The 24,364-nt window shown below is 43.6% G+C and overlaps 3 protein-coding genes across 5 annotated transcripts in view; 1 reads left to right on the plus strand and 2 right to left on the minus strand.

Annotated features, from left to right (window-relative positions):
• Positions 1-2,370, minus strand: part of LOC109314030 (kelch-like protein 20) — an 11,418-nt gene extending 9,048 nt beyond the window's left edge. For 2 of the 3 annotated variants that reach the window (XR_002102201.1, XM_019540955.1), the window contains exons 1-2: positions 1,776-2,370; positions 106-198 (exon numbers count right to left, since the gene is read on the minus strand). The gene's annotated coding sequence lies outside the window, so the exon portion shown is untranslated. Of the gene's footprint in view, positions 1-105; positions 967-1,775 lie in introns of those variants that run through there. The other variant, XR_002102202.1, reaches the window with a different exon arrangement.
• Positions 2,371-9,428: 7,058 nt separating this feature from the next.
• On the plus strand, positions 9,429-10,694 carry LOC109314166 (putative UDP-GlcNAc:betaGal beta-1,3-N-acetylglucosaminyltransferase LOC100288842; the record flags this gene model as incomplete). The annotated part of the gene is made up of 1 exon (XM_019541140.1): positions 9,429-10,694. A coding segment is annotated over one exon (1,176 nt), but the record flags the coding sequence as incomplete, so codon positions are not given.
• A 3,665-nt stretch (positions 10,695-14,359) lies between these two features.
• Positions 14,360-22,826, minus strand: PSMD5 (proteasome 26S subunit, non-ATPase 5). Its single transcript, XM_019540956.1, is given in 10 exon segments — positions 14,360-14,993; positions 15,549-15,689; positions 15,932-16,041; positions 16,972-17,163; positions 18,597-18,739; positions 19,461-19,570; positions 20,372-20,500; positions 20,942-21,055; positions 22,541-22,724; positions 22,726-22,826. Coding segments are annotated over 10 exon segments (1,464 nt in total). The 5' UTR covers positions 22,809-22,826; the 3' UTR covers positions 14,360-14,735.
• Between the last annotated feature and the right edge of the window lie 1,538 nt (positions 22,827-24,364).

Below are 24,364 nucleotides of genomic sequence, written 5' to 3' on the forward strand. Positions count from 1 at the left end.
CCTCTCCCCTTCCCGGGGGCGTCTCCATAGGAGCGGGGCGCGGGAGTGCCCCGCGACACCATGTATGAAGCAAAACCAAGGGAGGAGGAGAAAGGGAAAACTTACCGGCAAAAACAAGCTCAAGCTGCTTGCTCATCTCAGAAGCTCTGGACTCGGCCTCCTGGATAACCCTTTTTCGCCAGCAAGTCAAGCTGTTCCCTAAAGCAAAGCAAATTCTCCAGTTACACCAATATCTCAGAAGAACTTGGCTGGCCAAGCAGGCACTGACACATTCCCAGGGAAACAGTTACTGCGGGGAAAGGACACGCACGATATGAAGGCTAAAATAGTAGTGGAGACCTTACAAACAGCTGCTGCAGGCTCTGTCCTAATGAAGATTCAAGCTCCAACAACTAATCCCAATGATCAGCGAGGAGGCTTGTACATCCTTTGCAATATCCAAGGTCCGAACGAGAGCATTGTGCATCCCACGACTACAGATCCTGGTTTATTTTTTCCCTTTGCTATCTAAGTTAGCAAGTAGCAGAAAACTGAATACAGTTCGGAGGTCAGGCACTTTCCCAAAGACCCATCAAACAAGCACCTACCTGTAAAATTGGGCAGCAAAACCTGTGCAGTTGTTTCCGATTACTGACTACGGCAGAGCTGGAGGTTCACAGGTAGCTCTGAAGCTGGTTTTTCAGACTACGCTGAAAAATTAAGAGCTTGGAGTTCTTTAATACTCACTAACAAACTACCCCTGGGGTTAAGCAAGAATGGAATCAATAATGTTTAATTTATTGAAAATTAAGAAGGGTCTATTAGAAACTCTTCTCTCTCCTCTAAATCCTATACAATCTAACAGAATATCACCATAGGGTTTCTGAAACATCTAAACCCGGGATGGCCAGCTTGAGACACGAGTGCCACAAATGGCATAGGCAGCCTCTGTGTGGCAGGAGGGAGATTGGGGAGGGGCCGGGTGATGCAGTGACAGATAGGACAGGGAGCAGAAAGCAGAGCAGGAGATCAGGCACAGAACATGAGATGGGGAGCAGAAAGCAGAGCAGCAGATGAGGTAGGTGAAGGGGATCAGAGGGACAGTCGGGGGGGTGGGGAGGTGCAGGGCTAATTTGTGGCATGCGTGTGAAAACCAATGATTAAACCACCTCTCTAAAGCAGGGGGGATCATTCGTTATCAAAACGCTATACATAAGACAGCTCACAAGCACTCCCGTTCTCTGCTCAGTCTTGTGGGACTTTAACCCAAGAGTTTTCTAGAACATTAACCAAATTGCTCTCCACTTCCAAAAAAAGACAGTGATGTTTTTTAACTATTTTTCTACCCATTTTTTTTTAATTTAGGGAAAGCATCTTCCTTAACCCCCAAAATGAGGTGTGCACAAAGTGAGAGCATGGTGTACACTATATAAACAGCACTACTATAATTCCCCTTTCTTCACAGTCCTTCAGCCTTGCTTTAAACTTCACTTTTCACCCAATTTTCCCATTGATTTTCCTCCCCTTCACTGCTTTATGGAAATAGGAACACAACAACATTCAAAACCAAGCTAATCTTTCTAATACAGCAAGTCTGAACGGCATGAAATACACTTAAAGTGGGGTGATTCAACTCTGTTAACATATCAAAACCTGAAAACATATCGAGTTGTGACGAGGTCAGAAGAGAGCCAGATTACCGAAGAGTGCTTGGGTGACTTTAAATCCATGCAGCGATGTTAAATTAGTAACCTGCAAATTACGCAATTCTCTGCTATGCCATCTATGGAACTCACCCTTTGTCTTCATATATACCCATCCCTATGCACCAAAGGAGCTCGCAGGGCCGTGAAAACTGGGTTGATCACCTCTCTCTAGTCCCAATGGGAGCAGGAGACTTGTATGTCAACCCACACACCAAAAATAGGAAGGTGCCGCATGTGTTGGGAAGGAAGGTCACATAGCATACAAATTCCTTGCAATCCTTTGTTCCTCTCTGCAGCAAGACTCGACAGCTTCCTGAACCCAGATGACTGCTCACTATGATTTTGGGTACCTGATATCCATCAAGCAGCAGCTTTACCCATTGCTGCCCTCTTCTCCTTTATCACTAATTTAGTTCTTATACAGTGCTCTGCAAAATAGTTCCTCTCACTTTTAGGTCAGTAGGGCACAAAGAACAGTCCATTAAAATGCACGTGCCGCTCATCCCACAGGGAAACTGGATCAGAACCCACATCCGTCAAGACCGAAGCTGAGCCAAGAGTGGCCTCCACCAGGGTCACTTGGTGCCAGAGGCTCAAGACCCCCCAGAACAGAATGGATGCCAGGAGAAGAGCTTTCTGTGTCAGCTTGCATCTCCTGTGTACCAATATGGAGTACTTCCCATGTCCTAAATTGAGATAAACCACAATTACAATCAGCCTGAGGAATGAGTGTTTCTGAAACGCTAGCACAGCAGTCGGCCATTTCCCTCCCTAAAGGCAGGGCTGTGTATGATCCTGCAGCCCTGTCAGATTTGACTTGCTTCAACACAACATACCAGCACCGACTCTAGTAGCATTTCTCCTCCATTTCACTCACCTAAGCGCAGCTGGACAGGCGAAGCCACGTTCTAGTTTTTGCGAAACTGAAGATGGCTCTGGATCCGGATTCCAATCTATCTGCACTGTGATGTACAGGTCACATGCGTAGCAGTGCCTGAATAGCCACCAAGTCTTCAAATGCAGCTGCGAAGGATGCTCTCCACTCCATTGCAGTCCTGCTGTAAGTAGCAAAGCCAGGCATTAAATGAGCAACTTCTCTACAATACATCACAGAACAGACTTACCTTCTTTCCACCAAATCATTCTATGGGACTTCAACAGAAGCAGGGGCAAGATCCTGGCATTGCAACACATGACTTAAAAACAGGAGATGAGTTGGGTTATCCAGTCCATCTCCCTCCCTTATTGTGTTCTCATAGTGCCTAGGAGCCCCAGTCCTGATGAAGGAGCCTGTTGTAGCAGATGCTGTGTAAAACACACAAAGAAAGGAGGGTCCTAAAGGACCTCACAATCTAAGATGGGGACAATAGGGGGAGAAACAGAAATGGGAGTATACAAAAAAAAAAAAAAAAAGGACAATATTGGGCAGAACAACAGGCGCATCAACCTCCTCACCCTGTCTCTACCCACCAACTCCTGCCGCTGTGCTGGTCAGATGAAATCTACTATTAAATCTCATTTGCAAATGCCTCCCATGCTATCAGTGTCTCTATTTTGCCTTCTGGCTGCTTTTAATCCTGAACAAGTGGTCTTTTTTTTGTTTCCCTTTCTGACTGCTGTTATGAAAATGGAGTCAACATGGTTAGACCACAGGTGCGGGAGCCAGGCTCCTGACTTCTATTCCCAGCTCCGTTGCCATCACTTATAACAGAGAAGCAAGCCTCTTTCCACTCTGAGCCTTAGTTTCCTACCAGCTGTAAACTGGGAAAAAGTATGTATTTTGAAGGCTTAAGCAATGTTTATAGCATGACTGGAGACCCTCCAATGGAAGGCTTAGCAAAAGTAGAGCATTAAGTCTTCATCAAAAGCAAAGGAAGAGCATCCTGTCGACTAGAGCAATGAGTTGAAATAAGACTTGAAAGGGAAACCACCATGGATTTCAGTACCCAACGGCAAAAGTTATAGGTACTACCAGCATGAGTCATTGTGCTAGGAGCTAAGTCAATCCAGTACTGGAATTGGGCTGTGCTTAATAGAATAGCATGGCATTAAATACAGCATTAAACCTCTTAAAGGGCTAATGAAGACATAAAATTTAACCATGGCATCATCTCCATGCAGCTGCTGAAGAACAGGATGGGAGGCATCTCAAGCTTTGCATTTGAAGTCGGAATTCTAACAACTTGATTCCCACCTGGAAATTATAAGACAAAAAAGGGGGGGGGGGGACTTCCAAATTGGCTCCGTCAGGTCATTAAGCAGCAAACACTTGGAGAGCAAGTATCACTGGGCTCTGTGATCAACAACACTACAGAGCAGCTTGAGCTTTACATAACACTACTCATTACAGAATGGAGGGTGTTCGTTAAAAGGTCAGTGGCGAGTCTGAGGTTACAAGCACGTTCCAGTAAAGAAGCTCTCACCTTATTTGCCATCTCCGCGTGACTGCGGCGTCACATTCGGGTCCCACCAGCTGTACATCAGGACTTCTGAAGTCCTCACTACTGCTTGGGATTTGAGGTGACAGCACAGGAGTTGCTTGGTGAAAGCTGCATCTTTCAGGTGCAGGAAGTTGTTCAGAGGCCTCTTGTGTGCGGCTGCACTTTAAGAGGTGCTGGGAATGACCCCTTGTGCAGTCATAATACAAAGCAAACACTGTGGTTTCTGCTCCCCAGTATTCCCCAGCAGTCCCTGTCACTGGCAATTCTTCCAAGGGCAGCTCACCCCTTCCACCCCAATCTTTAGATCATGTACTATTTTCCCTGGAAGAGAATTAGATCCATGGCCTGGATGTGGGTAAGGGCCCACATATGGGTACGTCCAGGATTAAAACACGCTCAGTTTTAAAGCAAACCTTTCCAGTTGTGCACACGCACCCTGCGGTGGAACAACCAGCCTGAGCTCTTTCTCCTGATCCGTAAAAGATTTCACAGGCCAAGTTCACCTTCTGCAAACCCCACGGCTGGACAAGCATGGACCTCGGCAGGGGCAGAATTGGCTCTGCTGCAGGAACTGAATAAGCAACTCTGGAGGATGCATGAGCCCAGCAAGAGCCTGATCTCTCACCTGAGGCATTGTGGGCTCTGCAGGGACTCCAGGCACAAGCCTCCTCCCTCATCTCTGCCTTGGAAATATCAAACGGAGCAGGTAGCAGCAGCAAAGAAGTATCTACCTCTCGGGGGTTGTGTAAGGATTAATAAACTTACTGTGTGGGCAGAGCTTTGAAGCTCAGGAAGTGTCAATGCCATGAGGCATTAGCACATCCCTTGTTTCCTTCTGCCCCTCCCCCGTTTAATTTCAGACTTTCTCTATGCCTGAAGAAGGGCATTTGTGCCCAAAAGCTTGCAACGAACAACTTTTCCAACTTTTTAGTTGGTCTAATAAAACATATCACATCTACCCAAAGAACCTTGTAGCCATGTTGGTCTAAGGACATAGCCAGACAGCCAAAGTTTAATTGCTTGCATTCGCCATCACTGTAAAACTTCCCCAGATTTAAATCATCTCCTCTCCATCCCTCATTTTTCTCTTCTGCAAACCTGGCCAGACCTCTGCTCTCATACATAATTCATAAACAGACAGAAATAATTAGTGAGCAATTTAAATAAGAGAAAAACAGAATATAAAGTCCTTTATCATAGCACCATGGGGAAAGATCAATCAAGACATCAGCATGGCTGGTTACAATAAAAAAACATTTTTCACAACTTGTAGGTATTTTAAGGCTGTTAATACTTGGCATGTCAGCACAGCAACACCTCCTTTCGCCTCCAGTTGTCCCAGCCTTAAATAACAAGGGGACGGCTGTCAGGGCCAGAGGAGCCTGTGCGGCTGTTGGAAAGTGCAAGTTGCAGAGGCTTCTGAGCAATTCAAATATAAATATCTGTGCATGGGGCACCTGTGGGAAAGGATCTCTTCCACAGTCCTGGAGACTCAGGCATTCCACCCCTCCAGCCAAATCAGGAGGGCGGGTGTTGAGCTAATGGAGAAACTCGTGAGAGGGAGAGCCAAGGGTTGATTAGCCCTCCTGTGCCCCAAGCCTCTGGAAACTTTTCCTCCACTCTCCGACCATTAAGTGAACTTCTTGCTTATCCTTTCTTGCAAGCTTTCATGCAGGATTTCTCCAACAGGCCAAAGCCCATCCAAGGATACATTGGAGAGGGTGGGATCAGAGCACTGTCCCTTAAGCCTGTGACACGCACATTAAAATCAGACCAAAGCCAACATGGAGAGAACACGCAAGGTCATCCACATACCAATTTTCTCACGCCAGGGCCCATCCAGCCTGTCAGGAAGCAAGGAACATGCAGGAAGGGAAATGCTGCAGAGCAGTGCCCATGTGGGTTTTTCTCAGTCACATGCCCACATCACCCCCATCACAGAGGTTGTTTCTAACAGTGTTCAAAACAGTCCATAAGCAGAAGGAAAGAAATTCACCTTGTCTAAAGACTTGGAATCCAAACGGCATTTACTCCAAGGAGATGTGGGGTCACTCAGGAGGTCTGAGCATCTAGTGGACCATCTGCTGCAGCCACGCTTCAGCTTCTTGAGACAGAAACACCTCTTCAATGGACTGAGCTCAGGTCCAAGCTCTGGGAACCATTGATTGCTGATCCCGGCCCCGACAGCAGTCACAAAGGAGGTGGGAAATGCTGGCAGGGGAGCTGTAGCCTCGTGCAAGTGGCAGGGAGATGCAGCAAGCTGGCTGGCTTGACTTCTGCAGTAGGTGCCTGCTCCACACAATCCAGTGAGACAGCCCTTTACCAATGGCCTTGTTAGGCAAAGTGGAAGCCTGCCTCCATGCCAGGGAAGGTAAGGCACAGGCAACGGTCTCCCATACTGTCTAGCTTGTTGCTTCCATCTCACTTGTTGCTCACGTCCTTGTCAGCTCATGGGAGATTTCAGCACCTCATCATGGGCACTGACAAACACCCTGGTAATAAACAGAGCAGAGGGCAGAGTCCCGGGATTGTGAACAATGCTACAATAGCAAAACAGTACTTCCTACAAAACAGGCATTTAGAACAGAAAGGACAGCTGGATTTGGAGGGATCTTGCTTAATTAAAATTAACAAATGAAATAAAATACAATTAATTCTACATTTGGTTTCCCCATGGCACACATCTCAACTGATCCAGCTGCTCTGCACCTACCCTCCCACCCTCCGTGCCACCTCCCTGGGGCCTTTCACTGCCCTTGTGCCGAGACCCTGCAAATCCTTTCCAGCTTTTAGCTGCCTTGCAAGTTCCATGCAAACCAGCCGGCATGGATGGCTTCCTTTCACTGCTCCAGAAACACTGCCAAAATCAGCGCTCACCCCTGCTGTAACTTCCATCCTAGCCTTGAGCGTCTTCGGCGCTTCCTGCAGGGACTCTTCCAATTCCCCGTTGTTCTGCATCCCTGTCAGCTCCAGCAAGGCCCACGTGCCATGCCAAGATCAATAAGACAGAGGCTCTGCAACTCCCATCCCCAAGGCTGGACTCTCTTGCGGTCACTGAAATCCAGCCTTTTCTGGGGTGGAACATGGCAGCTCTGCAGCAAGGTACAGCAAAGTGAAACCTCACTGTGAGGACAAAACAGGCAAAATTGCAGGAGTGAGGGGGAATTCAGGCCAGCAGAAATTAAAGGCCCATCCACCATTAACCAGTTAACCTTCTCTGAGAGATGTCACACCTTGATGGGCCCCAGCTTACTAAAAAATGTTTCATCCTATCGAATAATCCCTAGTTCATGGGGTCACCTGAGCCTAGGTCTCTTGCCTCTCTGCACCAGCAGCCTCCATGAGGTGCTCTGAGTTTGATGAGGAAGGGCACAGTAAAAATGTTTGATGTAGCAACACCCTGTGCTTCTTCCCCCTGGGTGTTTCATGTCCCCTGGGTGCTTTACATCTCCCTCAACAGAGATGCCAGGTGTGCTGGTTCAGGAAGGGTCCTTCTATTATCAATTTCCACATGCTCTGGTCACTGGGAAACATGCAGTTCCACAGACAGCTGTGTAGGCTCTGGGGCTGTAGGCCCCTGTGGCCTACGTTTTTATCTCCAGCCAGGCATTATTCTAGCCTCACCCGTCTCAGGGCTCTCACCTTTGTTGTCCGTGTCGCTCGCCTTTCTGCTCTGCTTTATGACATGCTGCCCTCTGGCGGGCGTACCTAAAAAAACAAAACAGAGAAAACCAAAAAATGGTGAAGTCTGGCCTAATCAGTTCATGGCACTACACGAGGGTGAGGGTATTCCAAGCCAACAGCACCTACAGCTAGCACCAGAGAAGACGACTAACACATACCCTGCTGCTGCAGGGCCCACGAAGGGGCCTAGAATGCCTAGGCATGCCAGAACCTTGCAAAGTAGGGTTTGATGTTGTGGAAAGGGTCCAGATTCGGTTTTTTGGATGGTCTGAGGCCAACTGGAAAAAGCAACATGTTGGGGAAAAAGAAAAACAAATAAATAAGGAAAGTAACAGTGGTAGTTTGAGGGAGAAGATCCTTAGTCCTGTGCAGATGATTTCCTGTAAATATAGAAACCCAGGGCACTTCAGCATAAGTCTGCCTTTGGAGTGCAAACCAGGTTTGATACAGATCTCCCTTTGGGCCTCAGAAATTAATAAAGGGAATGGCTAGAATTCCAATTACTTGTGCTTTGTGCAATTGCAACGTGATCATTGTCCCGGATTGTATTTCCTTTCCCGAGCCAAGCAAAGTGGAAGCTATACAGTATCTGGTTCTGAGGAAGTAACCTTACCTAGACAGACCCGCATACATGCATTGCCTTGCCAGTTTCAGACGTGGAGGTACTTGCTATAAATTTAATATACGTATATGTGATCTCGGAAGGCTTCAGTGATCCTGACTGCTCACAGAATTTATTGGTACCATGCAGGTAAGGGCTTTCTATCAAGTCAGCTAGACTATACAGACTAGGATTAAAATTTAATTTATTGTAAATGTTCTCATTTGATCATGACTGCTTTCTCACTTCACTTGGGAATAGGAAGGTAGCAAACATTAAGTGTACAGTTAAGCAAAGACTTCCAAAAGTGCATGAAAAGTAAGCGTCTAGTGCTAAATTCATCCTATACAATGGCAGTTTATGCTCTGAAGTGGAAGTCTAAGATCTAGAATGATCTTCCAAGGTAAATTTGGAAGCCCCATTGATGAGGCTTATCCCAAAGTTAGACTGGGTAAAAAAGTAGCAGATATATAATAGAACAGTCCGGAGAGACAGTCAAGATGAAGTGATCATTGTCTTTCATCTCTGATGTCTAGAATTCTGAATGAGTCTTCATAATACAAAAGGAGTGAACAAGTCAAAGAAATTTTCTTTATTTCCTGTTTAATTTAAATACTTTATCACCTGCAGAATTATTTTGAAAATATGTCACAATAGTCTGCTGAACCAAGCCTTTAAAGAATTACAGAAATCCTACTGCAGCACAACTTGCAATGTCTAGCAAATGTGGCACTAGCTAATTAAAATAGATTCAGAAAACAAAAGAAAGCTGCCAAAATTTTGCTGGATGCCATTTCCATGTATAGAACAGTCGCACGGACACTAAAGCACTTGCAAAATAACCGTCAGACTAATGCTCTTGTACTTGCACTTTCTCTCCACTATTTTCTTAGCATAGAAAATAATCCAGTTTGTTATCTTACAGTTTGTGAATCAAGGTGTTGAGAGGGAATAGAAGCCAGGAATTCCATTTATAACTATAATTCTTTATAACTAACTTAAAAACTATCCCCCCATCTTCCAAACTGTATATCTTTACCATCTGGTACAGGCAGAAGTGAATGTCACTCTTTCCTTCTCCAGGTGACAGTCTGCAGGCTCCGGACACATCAGTGGTGTTTCATTCTATTTAACGTAGTGCTTTTCCACGCCTTGCTCTTTGGAGGAGATCTGCTGGAGGAATACTTTCTACGATCATTACCTATCACATACACGGATGCAAAGATTCTCAAAATCCGGGAAAAGGCCAGGGAGTTAGACATGGAGCCCCGGAAGACCAACATTTCAAAATCCTACACCATCAGTGGTTCTGAGGCGTGTTCAAATCAAGAGGTATTTCTGCTCACCATCATCTGCAGCAGACCAGAAAACAGGACAAGACGCGATGCCATCAGACAAACATGGAGGAACATGACCAGCATCAGGGGATATGCTCTGCTTACCTTGTTTGCCTTAGGAAAGCCGTCTGCAGAAACCATGCAGCAGGAGATCAACAAAGAGTCTCAAAAGCATGACGACATCATTGAAGGAAGCTTCCTCGATTCTTCCAGGAATCAGACCTGGAAGACTCTGATGAGCATGGAGTGGACTGTAACTTTCTGCTCCCATGCCAGGTTCATTCTCTTAATGGAGGAAGAAGTCTTTGTCAGCCTGCCAAGTCTGGCTGAATACTTGTTTAGCTTACGAACACACCTGGAGGATATTTATACTGGGAGGGTCATTCACCAAGGGGAACCTGACAGAGACCCTCAAAGCCCAGGCTTCGTTCCCCTCAGCCAATACCCAGACAAGTATTACCCTGACTACTGCAGCGGGACAGCATTTGTCATTTCCCAGGACGTTGCACGGAAGGTGTTCATTGCTTCCAAGGAAATGCCAGTCTCGGTGCCTCCAGATGTCTTTGTTGGCATTTGTGCTAAGAACGCTGGCATCACTCCCCTTCACAGCTCCCGATTTTCTGGGAAAAGGCACGTCAGATACAATCGATGCTGCTACAAATTCATTTTCACATCTTCTGAAATGGCAGATGACGAACTGTTGCAAGAATGGCAGGAAATAAGCAATGGAAAAGATTGGACTTTACTGGAAACTTATTATCGGCTGGTGTCCTGCAAAGTCTTGACCTACTTTGACAAGTTTAAGCATTTTAACATAGATGCGATAAAAAAAGAGGCTTTGCATTTTAGTGATTAGGATGCAACTTCTCTGTGAGGAAAAACGATACTGTAACTCCGGGGGGGGGGGGTGTATTCCTCTGGGAGCAAAAGTTCGTTTTTTGCTTTGCCTATTTCTTCTCACAATTTGTTTTTATATGAAAGTTTCCTTCCCCTTGTCCCCCATGGCAGTGAATTTATTCCTGATGTTAAGAGGTGTGCGCTAACCCAGAGGTTCAATATACGGTAACAAGTGCCCTGGATGTACTCTATTCACATAAATATTGTAGAGCTGCATGCATGCGTGAGGTTTTCCAAGTAAAAACTGTCTTAAGAATAACAGCATGCAGCTGGTATTTTTCAAACAATTCACCTTTCACCTTCTTCAAGTCATGGGCTACATCTGCAGCTTTGATCCCACCTGAATGAGGCAGGCATCATTCAATCCCTGCATGTTGCAGAATAGGGATAGTGCATCACATGAATGACATGCAGCCGTTGCGACATCTGTTTAACAGTGCATAGCAAAGCCAGTCAATAGTTTGACTGGAAGGATGAAAAGAATATCCCATTGAAACTCCCAGGAGAGTGCTTTGATAATCAGAAGTCTAATGCATTTGCTCTTTTAAAACTGTGCCCCTGTATTTTCAATAATCAACAATGACCTCCAGTTCAAAAAAGCCTGTAGCAGCTCCCCATTAACTTTGTGCTAGAGAACAGGATCAGTATTGAATCAGTAGAAAGAGAGCCACCTACCTTATTTACCAATTCATAACTCCATTACAACCATAGTAAGGTTGTATGGGAGCATCCCATGCTCTTTCAGCACACACAGCCTCTGAAAAGAAAGGAAACAGATACAGGTTAGGCACTGACGCAACCTTGACACTGCATCCCAGAGCTGGTAACCCCCACAGGAATGATGTGCTTACAGTTCACTGGTTGGGATCTAGCCATACAGATGGATGAGGTGGACCAGCTTTCAGAGGTGGGATCATGATGGTTCATGATACCTGTCCCTCTGAAATGCCTGAGTCTTTCCCTGGAGATGTGATCAAAAGAACTAGGTGCATGTGTACCTGGAAGGAACCAGGCCTTATCTCAGCACTGAGCTGCACAGGTTCTGTCAGTAAGGAAGCCTTAACTGAAAAGCTTCATGTTAGAACGAACGGCAGGGCATCTGTGCCACCCACAGGCAGGAAAGGACAAAGAACAGAGATCCAGAAATTTGCCCCAGTTGGAAGCTGAGTAGATGTGTACAGCTATTTCTCTAGGCATCTACAGCAGAGGAAGCTCAGGGAAGAGGCCCATTCCCTTCACGGTCATGTACTCAGATGAATGAGATCAGACCCAAAGGACCAGGCCCCTACCAAATCCCAAATGACGTGGGATCAGACCCGATAAATGCCTTCCAATTTTCCCCCAGTTGATTTAAATATACTGGTTAATCATTCTGCTGCACCAGTTCCCCAAGTGGAGAGGCAGCAACGCATTCAGCAGCCATACTGGCACATCTGTGTTCAGCTTTTGTAATGCATGATCATTCAGAAAATAAATTAGGGCCCCTTCTCAACCAGCTGTACATGATTAACAGCACACATTACCCAAAACCAAAAACATTTTTAGCAATGGGAGCAAAGAGCAACATGTCTGTCTGCAGTGCAGTCTCCAGTTTCTGCCAACTTTCAGGCTCATACCAACAGCACATGAGGGGAGCTCAAGCATTGTTCCTCTGAAAAAATGAAGTTGGCAGCAAACCCTTTCACCAAGGAGACAGGGCGCACATGGATCCCCCCCCCCCCGCTTGCAAGCAGCTGTGTTCTGGAAAGCCAAGTTCTTGCTTTCATACCTTTTTTCAGTACCGCTTCCCCAGAAGGTCAGTAAGTGCTAGATACAACTTAAAAGGTCAAACCACCAAGATCAGCTGAAGATGGGAATAGGAGCCATGCTTTCAGCCCTAGGCTGTCACAGAAGGGAGTCTGAAGCTGCTGAGTTTCTGAAACTGGGAAGCTGATATTACTGGCTGAAGTTGAGTGAGAATTTATTTCTGACTGGTACAGAAATATAGGTCATCAAGAGCCTGCAAGTGACGTCCTCTTCCAGAGAAGGAACCAGGAACAGTGCTCCAGGGAGAAACAGCACAGCCTAAAGAATAATTCTCCATGTGCATCTTCCAGAACATGCTCCCAAACTCTGGCAAATGTGAAGTGACAGTTCAAAGCACACAAGGAAGAGACTTGCAACTTGTGAAAAAGTTTATATACTAGTTTACTTTTACTGAAGTTTCAATACAGGGCTCATACAATGGTTACCAGCACACAAAAGCTAACTAAACCCATAACATGAGACTAGTCAGTCCAAGGAAAAGCAGGTATTTTTTAACTACTTTCGACACAGCTTAAAAACTTTTAAAAAAAGTTTCCACATGCAGTATTTACAACGTTTCTCGTGATGGTTTCCCCTTAATGCAACAAACAGGTTTGCCCTTTTTCCTGACAAGGGAGACACTGAAATATTACACTGTCCACTAGCAGGTACCACAGATGTAATTATTTATATAAGGTTTTCTGACAGACAGTTCTAACCACAGGATAAGGGCCAATATCCATAATAATTCCAGTTCAGGTACATAAGTAGAAGTTGCTTAACAAGTTTTTCTACATTGAGAAAATGAATTCATCGCTTTTCCTCTTCACCCCCTAAACCTCTGGGTACCCTGAGCCTTTGTCTGTCTTGTCCCATTTATGAAAAGTCTTGCAAAGACAGGGATGTTAGTTCTCCTCCTGCCCAAAACCCACACACAGCCAGAGGGGTGCTGCAGTGCAATCGAGGCGATTCACTCATTCACCATAGCTTGGCAGGATGGGCAAATGAGCAAGCCACTACCATACTGTGCATCTAACCTGATGTATTACGACATTATGAGGTAACCTTAGTGTTCCCTTAACACCATTTTTTTAAATTATGCCATCAATGGTATTTTATGCCCTAGGCAAAAGTAAACTGATGGTTTAAATTACGGCAGAACACAAATATTAAGTAAACTTGATCTGTGGATCATCATTACCAAACTAACTAACCAATGGTCTAGCTAGCCTGAGACCTCATCCCCACAACAGCTTATCTTCAGAGGAGGACATACACTCACATACCACACGCAAGCTGGTCTAGAAGTTTTCCTCCCTGGCTCAGTGTATGTATGCCTTTACACACTGAGCCCTGATGCCTTATTGCATATAAGGCAACTAAAGTTCAAGAGTTGTTTTAAATAAAAAATATTTATATTAAAAAAAAAAAAGAGAGAGAGAGAACTAGTTAAAATTTGGTTCTGAAGTAGACAGACTGACTCAAGAAGAGCATAACTCATATCATCTCCTCTTCAACAAGTAATCTAAGCTGCCAGCAAGAAATAGCATCTAACAGCAAAGTCAACATTTCCCATTTGTTTTTGCACTTGCTTCAGCAAAGGTGAATATTTGCAAAAAAGTTCAAGATTTTCCACATTCACTCTGACCATACAAAACAAACAATATTTAGCATCATCCATTCATATGAGTTGCATGTCCAGCAGAGGAAAATGAAAATAAAAAGTCCTCTATGTGCCATCGTTGAGGAGTTGAACTCAACACCATCTCATGTTAGTATGAGAACTCCCAGGATTTATTTATTTTATTAAATTTTTAATGACACATGGTCAGTTAAGACAGGATTTTCTACTGGTGTACCACATGAGAGAAGCGAAAAAAAAAATTCCCTAGACTTTGCAGCATTTGATGTTACAGAATCTGCCTTTTGTTTGATTTGACAAGAAAACATGATGAGAGCCTCAAAACCAGGAACACTCAGGCTAAACATACACCAATAATCACTGCAAAATAAAATATAATCAGCTACTGACAAAATGCTCATCTCAGTTCCTGTTATTTTTAAACAATATAATATGCACCCATACAGAAGGTGGACTTATGTATACACCATGATACCCTTAAGAAAGTTCCACTGTGCCCTCTGGTTGCCAAGAGTTACTCTCCTGACCTTGTCATTTCCAACAGTGTCAGATACTTGAGTTCCTTTCATGAGATCAGATCCCCCTGAACTGGAGTCACTTGTACTAAGCACTGCTCCAGTACCATGGGGATTGCCAGAAAGGAAAAATGAGGAGTGAGTAATACTATTCTGCTCCTTCCACAGCAGTGGTAGATACAGCCTTAACATAGTAAGGACCTTCACGCAGGTAAGCCTTAAGCCTTAGGTAATACTGGTTTCCAAAGACTTCAGCAATTGTCTTAGAATTGACAAGGGCCTTAACCAGTTCATATTTGGCATCCTTTGAAGGCTTGTCAGGTTCCACAGATCTGTCTACGATGTATTCTATGAATCCTGGACTTTCAAGCATCAATTTCTGGGCCCATGGCTGGCTTGCAATGGCCTAATCAAAAGAAAAAGAAAAACAGTAAAATCGCTTTTTTAAAATGCTGAGACAGTAAGCCAGTGGGTAAGCTACAGCAGGGCTGAGCATGCAAGCGTAACCAGATAAGCATTCTGGGCAACAGGAAACAGACAACTAGACGACACTGGATGCCACTGAAACCAAAAGAACTTCTTATACTGGACACAGGCCAGAGTCGTGTTTTCTTTCCCTTTGATTTCAAGTGAATTATGAAGAACTACTACTGTGACACACTGGCAGCAGGAAAGGTGGTAATTCAATTCCCTGTTTAGTTCATAAGAAAACAAAGACAACAGAGCAGACTCATTTGGTATCCAGTTTCAATGCTATTTGGGTTTTCATCTGCTGTGCAAGGTTCAGGCACAGAAGACAAACTAGAGATCCCTCAACGCTAGTTATAGCTTCTAGATGGATATACAGAAGGAATGCTAAACTTATTCATTTTAATTCAGTCATTAGGACAAGAGGTTATGACCTGGAATGGAAGTTACGACTTCTAGCCTCATTCAAGGAGGAAAAAAAAACAAAACTCACAGTAAATACTCTTAAAGCCCCACAGTGGAGATCAGGAAATGGCTGAGTGCTGATGCCCCTGAAGAGCTCCAAAGGCTGGCTTGATAAGGAGGCAAACCAGGATTCAGTCATTCTTAGAAGGTCTTCTGTCTGCTGGTCTGGCTACAGAGACAGAAAGACTGGTGACCAATGAATCACTATTACCTAGCATTTACCAAGTACCCATCTTTCACTTTCATGCATCAAAACCAGAAGGTTACACACTTCCCCATCAGCAAAAAAATCAACCTGCCTTCAATAAGTGTTTCATCAGGGATCATTACCACCACTGACCCTTTAGGAAACTTGACTTAACCTCCACAAGACATATAGTAATAATCTTCTACACTGTAAATAAAACTTACTGGCAAGTAAAGAAGAGAAGATATGGCATCCAAGCACCGAAGTCTTAGCTCTGTTGGGGAATTCTTTGCGTGGTGCCCAATTCTGTTCAGCAGATCTTGGAACCGACTCTCTTGGCGGGGGAAAAATAAATAAATAAAGCATCAAGAGAGGTTTCACTTCAAGTGACAGGACTGACAACTTTTGTACTCTGTCCAATTCTTACTATTATACTATATTAGTACCGAAGAATGCACTGTTGGGGAGAGGGAGGTTCTTTGATGTACTAAAGTGCCTTAAGTGGTTCTGAAATTACCACTCCTGGACTCTCTCAAGGCTACCAAAAAGTAAGGTGACAAGCAAAAAAAATACCATAGTTGCATTTTTCTACTTGGAATGAGAACTCCTTTATCTCATTTTAAAAAGCCAGCAAAAGTAGATATCTGCTAGTGTCAACTTTCAATATTAAACTGGAATGCATCTGATCAGCAGCAAGAAGTTCCCCATTTTGTTTCCAATTCTATAAGACTTCAGCCTATCGTCTAATCTTATTCTGAAGAAAAATATATGATTTCTAAAACCAGTATCAAGTCTTTTCCTCACTTTAAATTCTAATGTCAGCAGAAGGAAGGAAAGTGATCTACAACTATAGTGTTATCATGGACTTGCACCACACTGGTCAGTAGAAACTAAAGTAAGTGTTACTTAAAGTTCTACTGATGTAAGTATATTCGAAACACCAAGAATTCTAGCTCATGGCACAAGACAATCTGATACCGTGTCGGATCAGGACTAATAATGCCATGTATAATTAAACCCCTTTTGATAGTCTGTAGCCCTTGTCTTTCATCAGAATGCAACTACTATCAAAATTAAAGAGAGGCAGTAAGCAATAATTTATGCTCAGGCTTTGCAGCAGTTAAAACAAACAAAAAACTTCAGTTGTAAAATTTAGGTAAGCAGACAGGTTTTAAGATTCCTTTCCCAACTTTAAATGTAAAATGTCTCCCTTCAAAGAGCTCCCCTTAGTTTTATTAGAATATAGGAAAAAAATGATACAAACTAGTTTTCTGCAAAACCTGTTTTCCTTCCATATTTGATCCTAGGATTCCAAGCGTGTCCACAGCTACTCCAATCATGGTTGGGTCATGACCTTCTGCCATTTCAAAGACTTTTTCCACAAACACAGGGTACCGTTCACAGATCTGCTGAGGGCTGTCTACAATAGCCAGATTTCCAAAAAATTTAACAAATCCTGTCCAAAGCAAAACAAAAGATATTCAACCAAAATAGAAAGTTCTTTGATGGTGTAATAAGTCAATGGCAAAGAGATAAAAGGAAACTTCTCCACAATTGCATTATCAAACAGCACCAAAATAAAGCTATTTGTTGCTATAACTGACACTTCTAATGTGGCAAGTAGTGCTCGTGAAAGGTGCCAGAACACTATTAGATAGGTCAGTATTTTAAAAAGCAGTGAGTACAGAACAGACAGAGGTACAGGCATCTTCTCTCAAAGAACACACAAAAAATTGCCAACTACCTTTATAAAAATACATACATACATACATAAAATGTCACCCTAGCCTAGATATACCGTGTGTGTGTTTCAGCTCTGTCACTGAGAAACTGCAAATACTAGAGTAGTTAATTTTCTATCACCTACTTAAATTTTGACAGCTCTGCTGAGACTACTAACAAGAAAGCCAATATAGCGTGCAAGAAAGTATGAGAAAGACACCTGCACAGCAGTAAACAGGCAGAAACAAGTGCCACCCACTGTCATTTAGTTTATACGGTAAGTGGCCAATACCAAAATATCAGATCAAAGCCACAGCTTCTCAGTATTCAAGCAGGGTGTAGTTCATTTACATGCCCTTCTCTTTTCCTGATCTCTTCCCCTCACTTTCTAAAACCTGGTCTGTCCTTCAAGAAGGGACATGGATTGGTTCGACTTAAAATGTTTTTAAAATAATTCCCTTAAGTCAAAAATTACTGTAGATTAATTAGATATTGTTCATTATTTATGCCCTTAATTCATATAATTCACCTCAGATAAGGAAAATAAGACTCATTATTCCCAAATCTCATGCACAAATGTTTTTTCCTCAAAAAAAAAAAAAATCAATCAATCAGGAATATATTAAATCAGCTACTATATTAAAAAGGACGGCATAAAACTTAAAGGAAAAAAAAGGTTACTTCTATCGAGATACTTTAAACATCTACTCTTGGAAAAAAAACTGCACAATTGTTGCATCTAAACAATTAGTGAAAAAGAAAAAAGTCGTCTTTGACCAAGTAATATTGAAAATGCAGTTTGTTTTACTTCCATGGTAAAACAAAGGAGGAAAGACATTTTTATATATAAAATACCCTAACCATTTTTTTTTACTCTTTCAGAAGGACAGTACCCAAAACTGCTCTATATGTTGTGCCTTTTCCTTGACTTACTAGATTTCAAGTTTGTGGGAACCCTTTAAAGCTATATTTAGCAAGACCACAGACAATTAAATTGTGTATCTACAGCACATAACTGTACCCGTGACGCATTTTTCCTTTTCTCAATCAGTCAAAACAGCATTCATGTTGTAGACTGAACAATGTTTCTATACATACATTTCCCTTCAAACTAAGACAAAGAATTAGCAAGGATTCTTTATTAGAAATAATTAACAACAAATTTACCTGGCAAGTAGAAGCCTGAGAAAGGATCAGAATCTGCACCAATGATTATATTAGAAATTTTATCAATGATCCCTTGTTGGGCAAGATACCGACGTCCATGTTGAGTGTAAGCCAAAGAGGTCACCATCTCTATGCAGGTTGTTCTACAGCAAAGAGAGAAATAAATCCTCACTTGACCTATTGCAGATTCTTTTTAAAGAAACCAGAGATTTTTCAGAGAACTTCAAAAGGATAAGAAAAATATTTTTCTAGTCTTCCAGCCATTTTAGAGATCCCCATACAAGTTGAATGAATACTCATATTGCAGTAGTACCAAGAGACCCCAATCAGGATGTGTCCAAATATTCCCAGCGCAGTATTAAAAAAGCAAAAAAAACCCAAACAAACCCAAAACTTATTTTTCTAAGTTCTTTTAAGATTGTAAGTGGCAATGAGAAATGCTAGCTGAAGAAGACAATTCCTAGCCACTACACATCCAGAGTTGGCCAAGATCCAATTATTTCTAGAAATGTTAAAAACAGACAAGACTACATGGATTCCAGACTGACTAATAACAGACTTTAAACATATCCAAGTGAGACCACCAACCTGCATCAGAATCTGCTAGCAGATTTCCTGAACACCTGAGGAATCCCAACTTAAATCAGTATTTGGCCACTGTTCTCAGAAAACAAGCGAGACTTAAACTGGTTTCCTGAAAGCAGCATCCAAAGAGATGTATAAAAGGTATTGGAGGATAGTTATATTCTAAGAGGAGAAAAGAAGTCAAACCTGTGCACACGAGCTACATAAAACTGTGTACAGACCAGTACAAAGCAGCCAAGGGATGTACGTACCAGAGACTATGATAATGTGACAACATACCTGACCAGCACATCCTCTCCAGTCAGTTCGCCAAGCAGGTCAGATACTAATCCGCTGTTTGCACAGTAATTCAAAGAATCTGCTGACACTGAAGAAATCTCAACAATTAACTAAACAAAACACAAGAAAAGAGGCAATCTTATAAGAACTATCTACGTTGAATTAGGATTATAAAGTTATATAGGCCTATAAGCATTTAACTTTCCAAATATCTACCTGAAAATATTACTTCTTAATCCCCATTTCTTATTAATTTGTTTCATAAATGACTTAGATTTTCTGCTCATTCATTTGGTTTCTTCTTGCATCCTATCTTGTACAATTTAATTTATCAAACAAGACTGCAAGTCTCACTGTGCACTTTCCTGGCTCACCCCATTTCAAAAGTAAGAGAGCCATGAAATACCACTTGTAATTTCAGAGAAGAGTATGGGTATAGCCCTTTTCCTTCCCAATCTTTTTTGCCATCCAGAAGTATGCAAAATCTGCAAGTCACTTGAAAGTGATAGACTTGCTCCATCTTGCAAACACTCTATCAAATCCATAATCATAGCCCATAATTACAACACGTTAGAACTTTAGTGCCAAAATTAGAAGGCACCGAAAGTTAGATCCTATTCCACCTACTAGATGCTTAAGTGGACATTGTTGTCTAAGTGTGATCTTGTTCCACCTGGCTCACATCCCTGAAAATCTGTTAACGCGAAAGGTGAGTTGGTCCTCCTCCTCGCTGCTTTTAGAATTTAATCGTAAAACTCAACATGCTACAAAGATGGACTAATGGTTTTTCAAAGACAGAACCAGGGTTGAATTAAAAAAAATAAAAAAATAAAAAAAATAAAAAAATCACACTTAAAACCTACAACCTACTCCACCAAAAAAAACAAAACAAACAACTATATTTCTCTTACCTCGTATACTCTATATCGTACAATATCACTTGTTGCCATGACATTTTTCAAGTCAGCTAACAGACTTCTTCCAAATAAAGCCTCAAGCCCATCTTGGGTCTGTGCTATTCTTGACAGTGATTTGATGGCCTACAAAAAAGAAAACAAAACAGCAGCTTACAATTATATGCATTATACACACAAAGAGAAAACAATGAAACATCAGCTAAATTGTTCCTTACCAGTCAGTTAATACATTATACATCTGAAGCTAAGCTTTGACAATGGGAGTCACTGGTCTGTCTGCTGAGTCTGATCTAGGCAAGTCTGTTGTAACTGGACCAAAGCCTGTCAATTCAGTTCAAAGGTCCACTACTATCAAGAGACAAGGATGCTGGGTAAGATTTTCTCAAAACATTAAAGCCAAAGCGCCTTAGACGCTTTTGAGAAGTTTGCTCTCTGGGGCTCTCAGCCTTTCATTTCTTCGGTATAGTAATCAAGGCTACCATCTTAGCCAAAACAGATACTGTATACAATACAAGGAACACTTCAATTATAGGGGAAAATATTGAAAAGGTTCACAATGCTTACCTCTTTAGCTACAGATATTTTCTCTCCACCAATGCAATAAATGATCTGCCTTAGTAATTCAGGATTCCCAACAACTTCTCTAACAGCATCCGAATTTTCAACTATCCTTCCAACCTGAGAATTCAGTTGAACATGAAGTATTAGTTTGTTTCCCTCAATTTCAAAACTACACACAACAGTTGAACCAGTATTTAAATATCTTAAGTAGAAATTTTAAATTTATATAAAAGCAACATTTGCAAGAAAATTATGCAAGTCAGCTTTGTCAATTACTACACTTTTCTCTCAGAGTTCGTGTTGTCAAATTAACGCCTACAAATACCACAAGAAATCAGTGTTAGGTTTTTCCTTGACAGTTTAGGAAGCTCTCAGCGGCTTTGTTTGCCACCTGTCAGTGCACAAAAGCCAACTCCTTCAGTTCCCATCTTCAGTGAACAAAGCATAACTCTTCTTCGTAAGTACCATCACACCAACTATCCTGGGACCAAACAGGAATCTGAGAGTGGATTGCCCATTTTCTCTGCATCACTGTTTACTATTTTTGATTTCTGATTGATTCAGCAAGACTTGAACAAACAGGTGCCCTGAGTTCTTTCACATGTCATTTGTTCTCAACACTGAAGCTGTTGATAATATTTGAACACCTTGTTTAAACCGGGTGTGAATCTCAAAGAGAAGCAGTAACTCTTCCATTCTCCTCAAATAAAAGAGTGCGCAGCAGTAGCATGGGGCACAACCAGGTACCTGCCTGGGTTACAGGCAGAGTCTACCCTGGGGGCCATGCGATTGATTACACAGCTGCCAGCTGTAGCTGCTTTCTCTTCACACCCTTCCTCCCTCCCCAGACCAGCACCTGGGGCAACCGCCCCATTTCTCATGCCCTAGTTATGACACCAGTACACGATCACTGGACTCCAAGTCTATCTGTTAATTCAAGTACCATTTTGCACAGCTCATCCATAAAATGAAATGCAACAGACAGCATTTAATACCTGGCCTCGCCCGACAACATTCTTGAGTTCCTGCAGCGAATGAGATGTTGGATTTGCTACCTGGATTTTTTCAAGACTCAAGATACTATTTTAAGCATTTTGCCTGGTTTTGAAGAACAGAAAGCACACCCATTACATCATTTCCTATCAAGCATGGTGCCATTTCTGCTGTGGAAACTTTCTGCCCGAAGTCCCTCAACCTCCTCCACCCTGCCCTATAAAATACTTTTAATAATATCCCAGTTCTCAACATCACCTGCCACTTGACTCTGCTTCTGCCACTCTTCTGACTGTAGCTCAAAGTATACAAGCCAGCTATTGCTCCGTTGGCAATATCAATGACTCAAGTGCTGGAAAGGTACTGTGCACAGCATTACACAGATGTGGTATCACGCGCAGTGCCACAGATTATAACGTTAGCGCTTTTGTCCTAGCTTGGTACTGGGATGTAAAGAATTAATTACGCCTATCTGTACGCGCACACAAATACACACGCACACTTTTGCGCACACATCTACATACAGAACAGCGGGTAACGATGTGCAGCCACGGCAGGCGAAGACCCCGCTGTGTGGAGCATCCCGCCCGTGGGCCCCGCATTTCCTACCTGCGAGATGGTGAGAATCTTGACCGAGTCGTCGGGGTGGAAGAGCCCTTCCTGCAGCTCGCCCCGGAAGTCGCGGATGACGTCCAGCGGGTCCAGGGCCTGAAGGAACCGCTCCAAGATGGACACGCACAAGGACACCTGCTCCCTGTCGGTGAGGGGGGGAGCAAAGAGGCCCGTGAGGCTCGGAGACCCCGACCGCCCGCAGCCCCTCCAGCGGCTCCTCTAGCCGCGACACACGCTCCAGCAGCTCCAGCACCGCCTCCGCCATCTTGAAGCCGCGGGGCCGACGGGAGCCTCGTAGATCTCGCGAGAGCTCCGCCCCCTAGCAACCGTCTCTCCGCTGTTTTGTAAACAAAATGGCGGGCTGTCACTCATTCTGCTCCCCTGAATGGCTGCAGGGCCGCCTTGCGCCCTGCCCCACCCGCCCACCGTCAGGGTGGGGGAGAGACGTCATAGGGATGTTAATGACATCACAGTGCTCCTGGGCAGTGCCTGCCCCCCACCAGCTCCTGGTGACCTCATCACCTCACAGCAATATCACCTCACAGCGATGACATCATGCGCATCGAGAGGACGGCATTGCTTTCGCAGGCGTCATAAATGCACCGCGCTTCCGTTCTCCAGCTGATAACCCAAGAAACCAAACTGCTGTAGCCGCAGGGCGGGCGAGCACAGCGACTCTCGCCTGCTTTCTCCTGAGGGGTTGAGAGGTGCTGCAAACCCATTTTACAGGTGGAAAGACAAAGTCATGAGCTCGCAATTAGGGCTCACCTCCTGGACACCCACCGTCAACTGCCCTTCTCATGAATGATGCAAAATCCATCTGCATTATTTAGATGTCTAAACACTGCGGCACCCTAACAGTACATGTCTCCATCCTGGATTCATTTTACTTGTAAGAAGCGGGGGGAAAAAATAAAAAGGCTGTGGCTGGAGAGCTGTCAAAAACCCGACTCGTGTAGGATTAAGCTAGGAGCTGTTTTTTTTTCCAGTCGACTCGTATTTGTGCGTCGGATCGCAAGAAAGGGCTGCATTCATCCGATCCGGAGGCGGTGGAAACTTTGTGATTTTGGAGCCAGCTCATTTGCAAGTCTTCGACAGCACTTCCTCAGCTGGCCTAAGAAAGCAGAGGTCTACACCGTGCCATCGTGTCAGCAATGCTTTTAAACTAACAGCCTTTCCTTTGCCGTTCCCAATTCACGTTCACAGTGTGGACGGTGCCACGAAACAAGCAGGCATTGATAAAAGTCAGATGAGGACGGTGTTTTTCACCGTTGAGGTGCTTAGATGGAAAAAATAAGCTGCCTTTTGACGGGAAATTGGTGGGTTCTTGCTTTGCTCTGTCATTTAGGACACTTTTGTTGAGCAGGGTCACACGCCCCAACGTCTGTCCGCGTTACTGCTGCGCTCGTTATGAGACACAGGAGTGTGGCCTTTCCCGACACGGCGTCTACGTGCTCTCTGACCCCACTGGAGAAGTGGGACTGGTCTGCGCCTGCAGAAAGCAGGGCTTGGCTCCTGGAGAAAACGTATCATTTTCCAACATCTGAGATGTAAGCAGGCCGGTGGATGTGAGCAAGCACCTGACCGTTTCCATTCTGAATGATCTATCGTATTAAGTATTTCCAAAAGGTCGCTAACAACGGCAGCGGTAATTTGGCCTCTGTTCACCACTCAGTGCTGTAGACATCCTCTGGGACAGTACGCAAAAATGCAATCATAGCTTTGGTCTAAATCCAGACTCCGACTGCTGTGCCAAAAAGGCTTGTAATATTCCATGACCCGTGGACAAATACATTTGTCTAATAGCTTGAGGGAACTTAC

The sequence above is a fragment of the Crocodylus porosus genome, unplaced genomic scaffold (genome assembly GCF_001723895.1).
Source record: "Crocodylus porosus isolate Cpor-Errol unplaced genomic scaffold, CroPor_comp1, whole genome shotgun sequence".
NCBI lineage: Eukaryota > Metazoa > Chordata > Crocodylia > Crocodylidae > Crocodylus > Crocodylus porosus.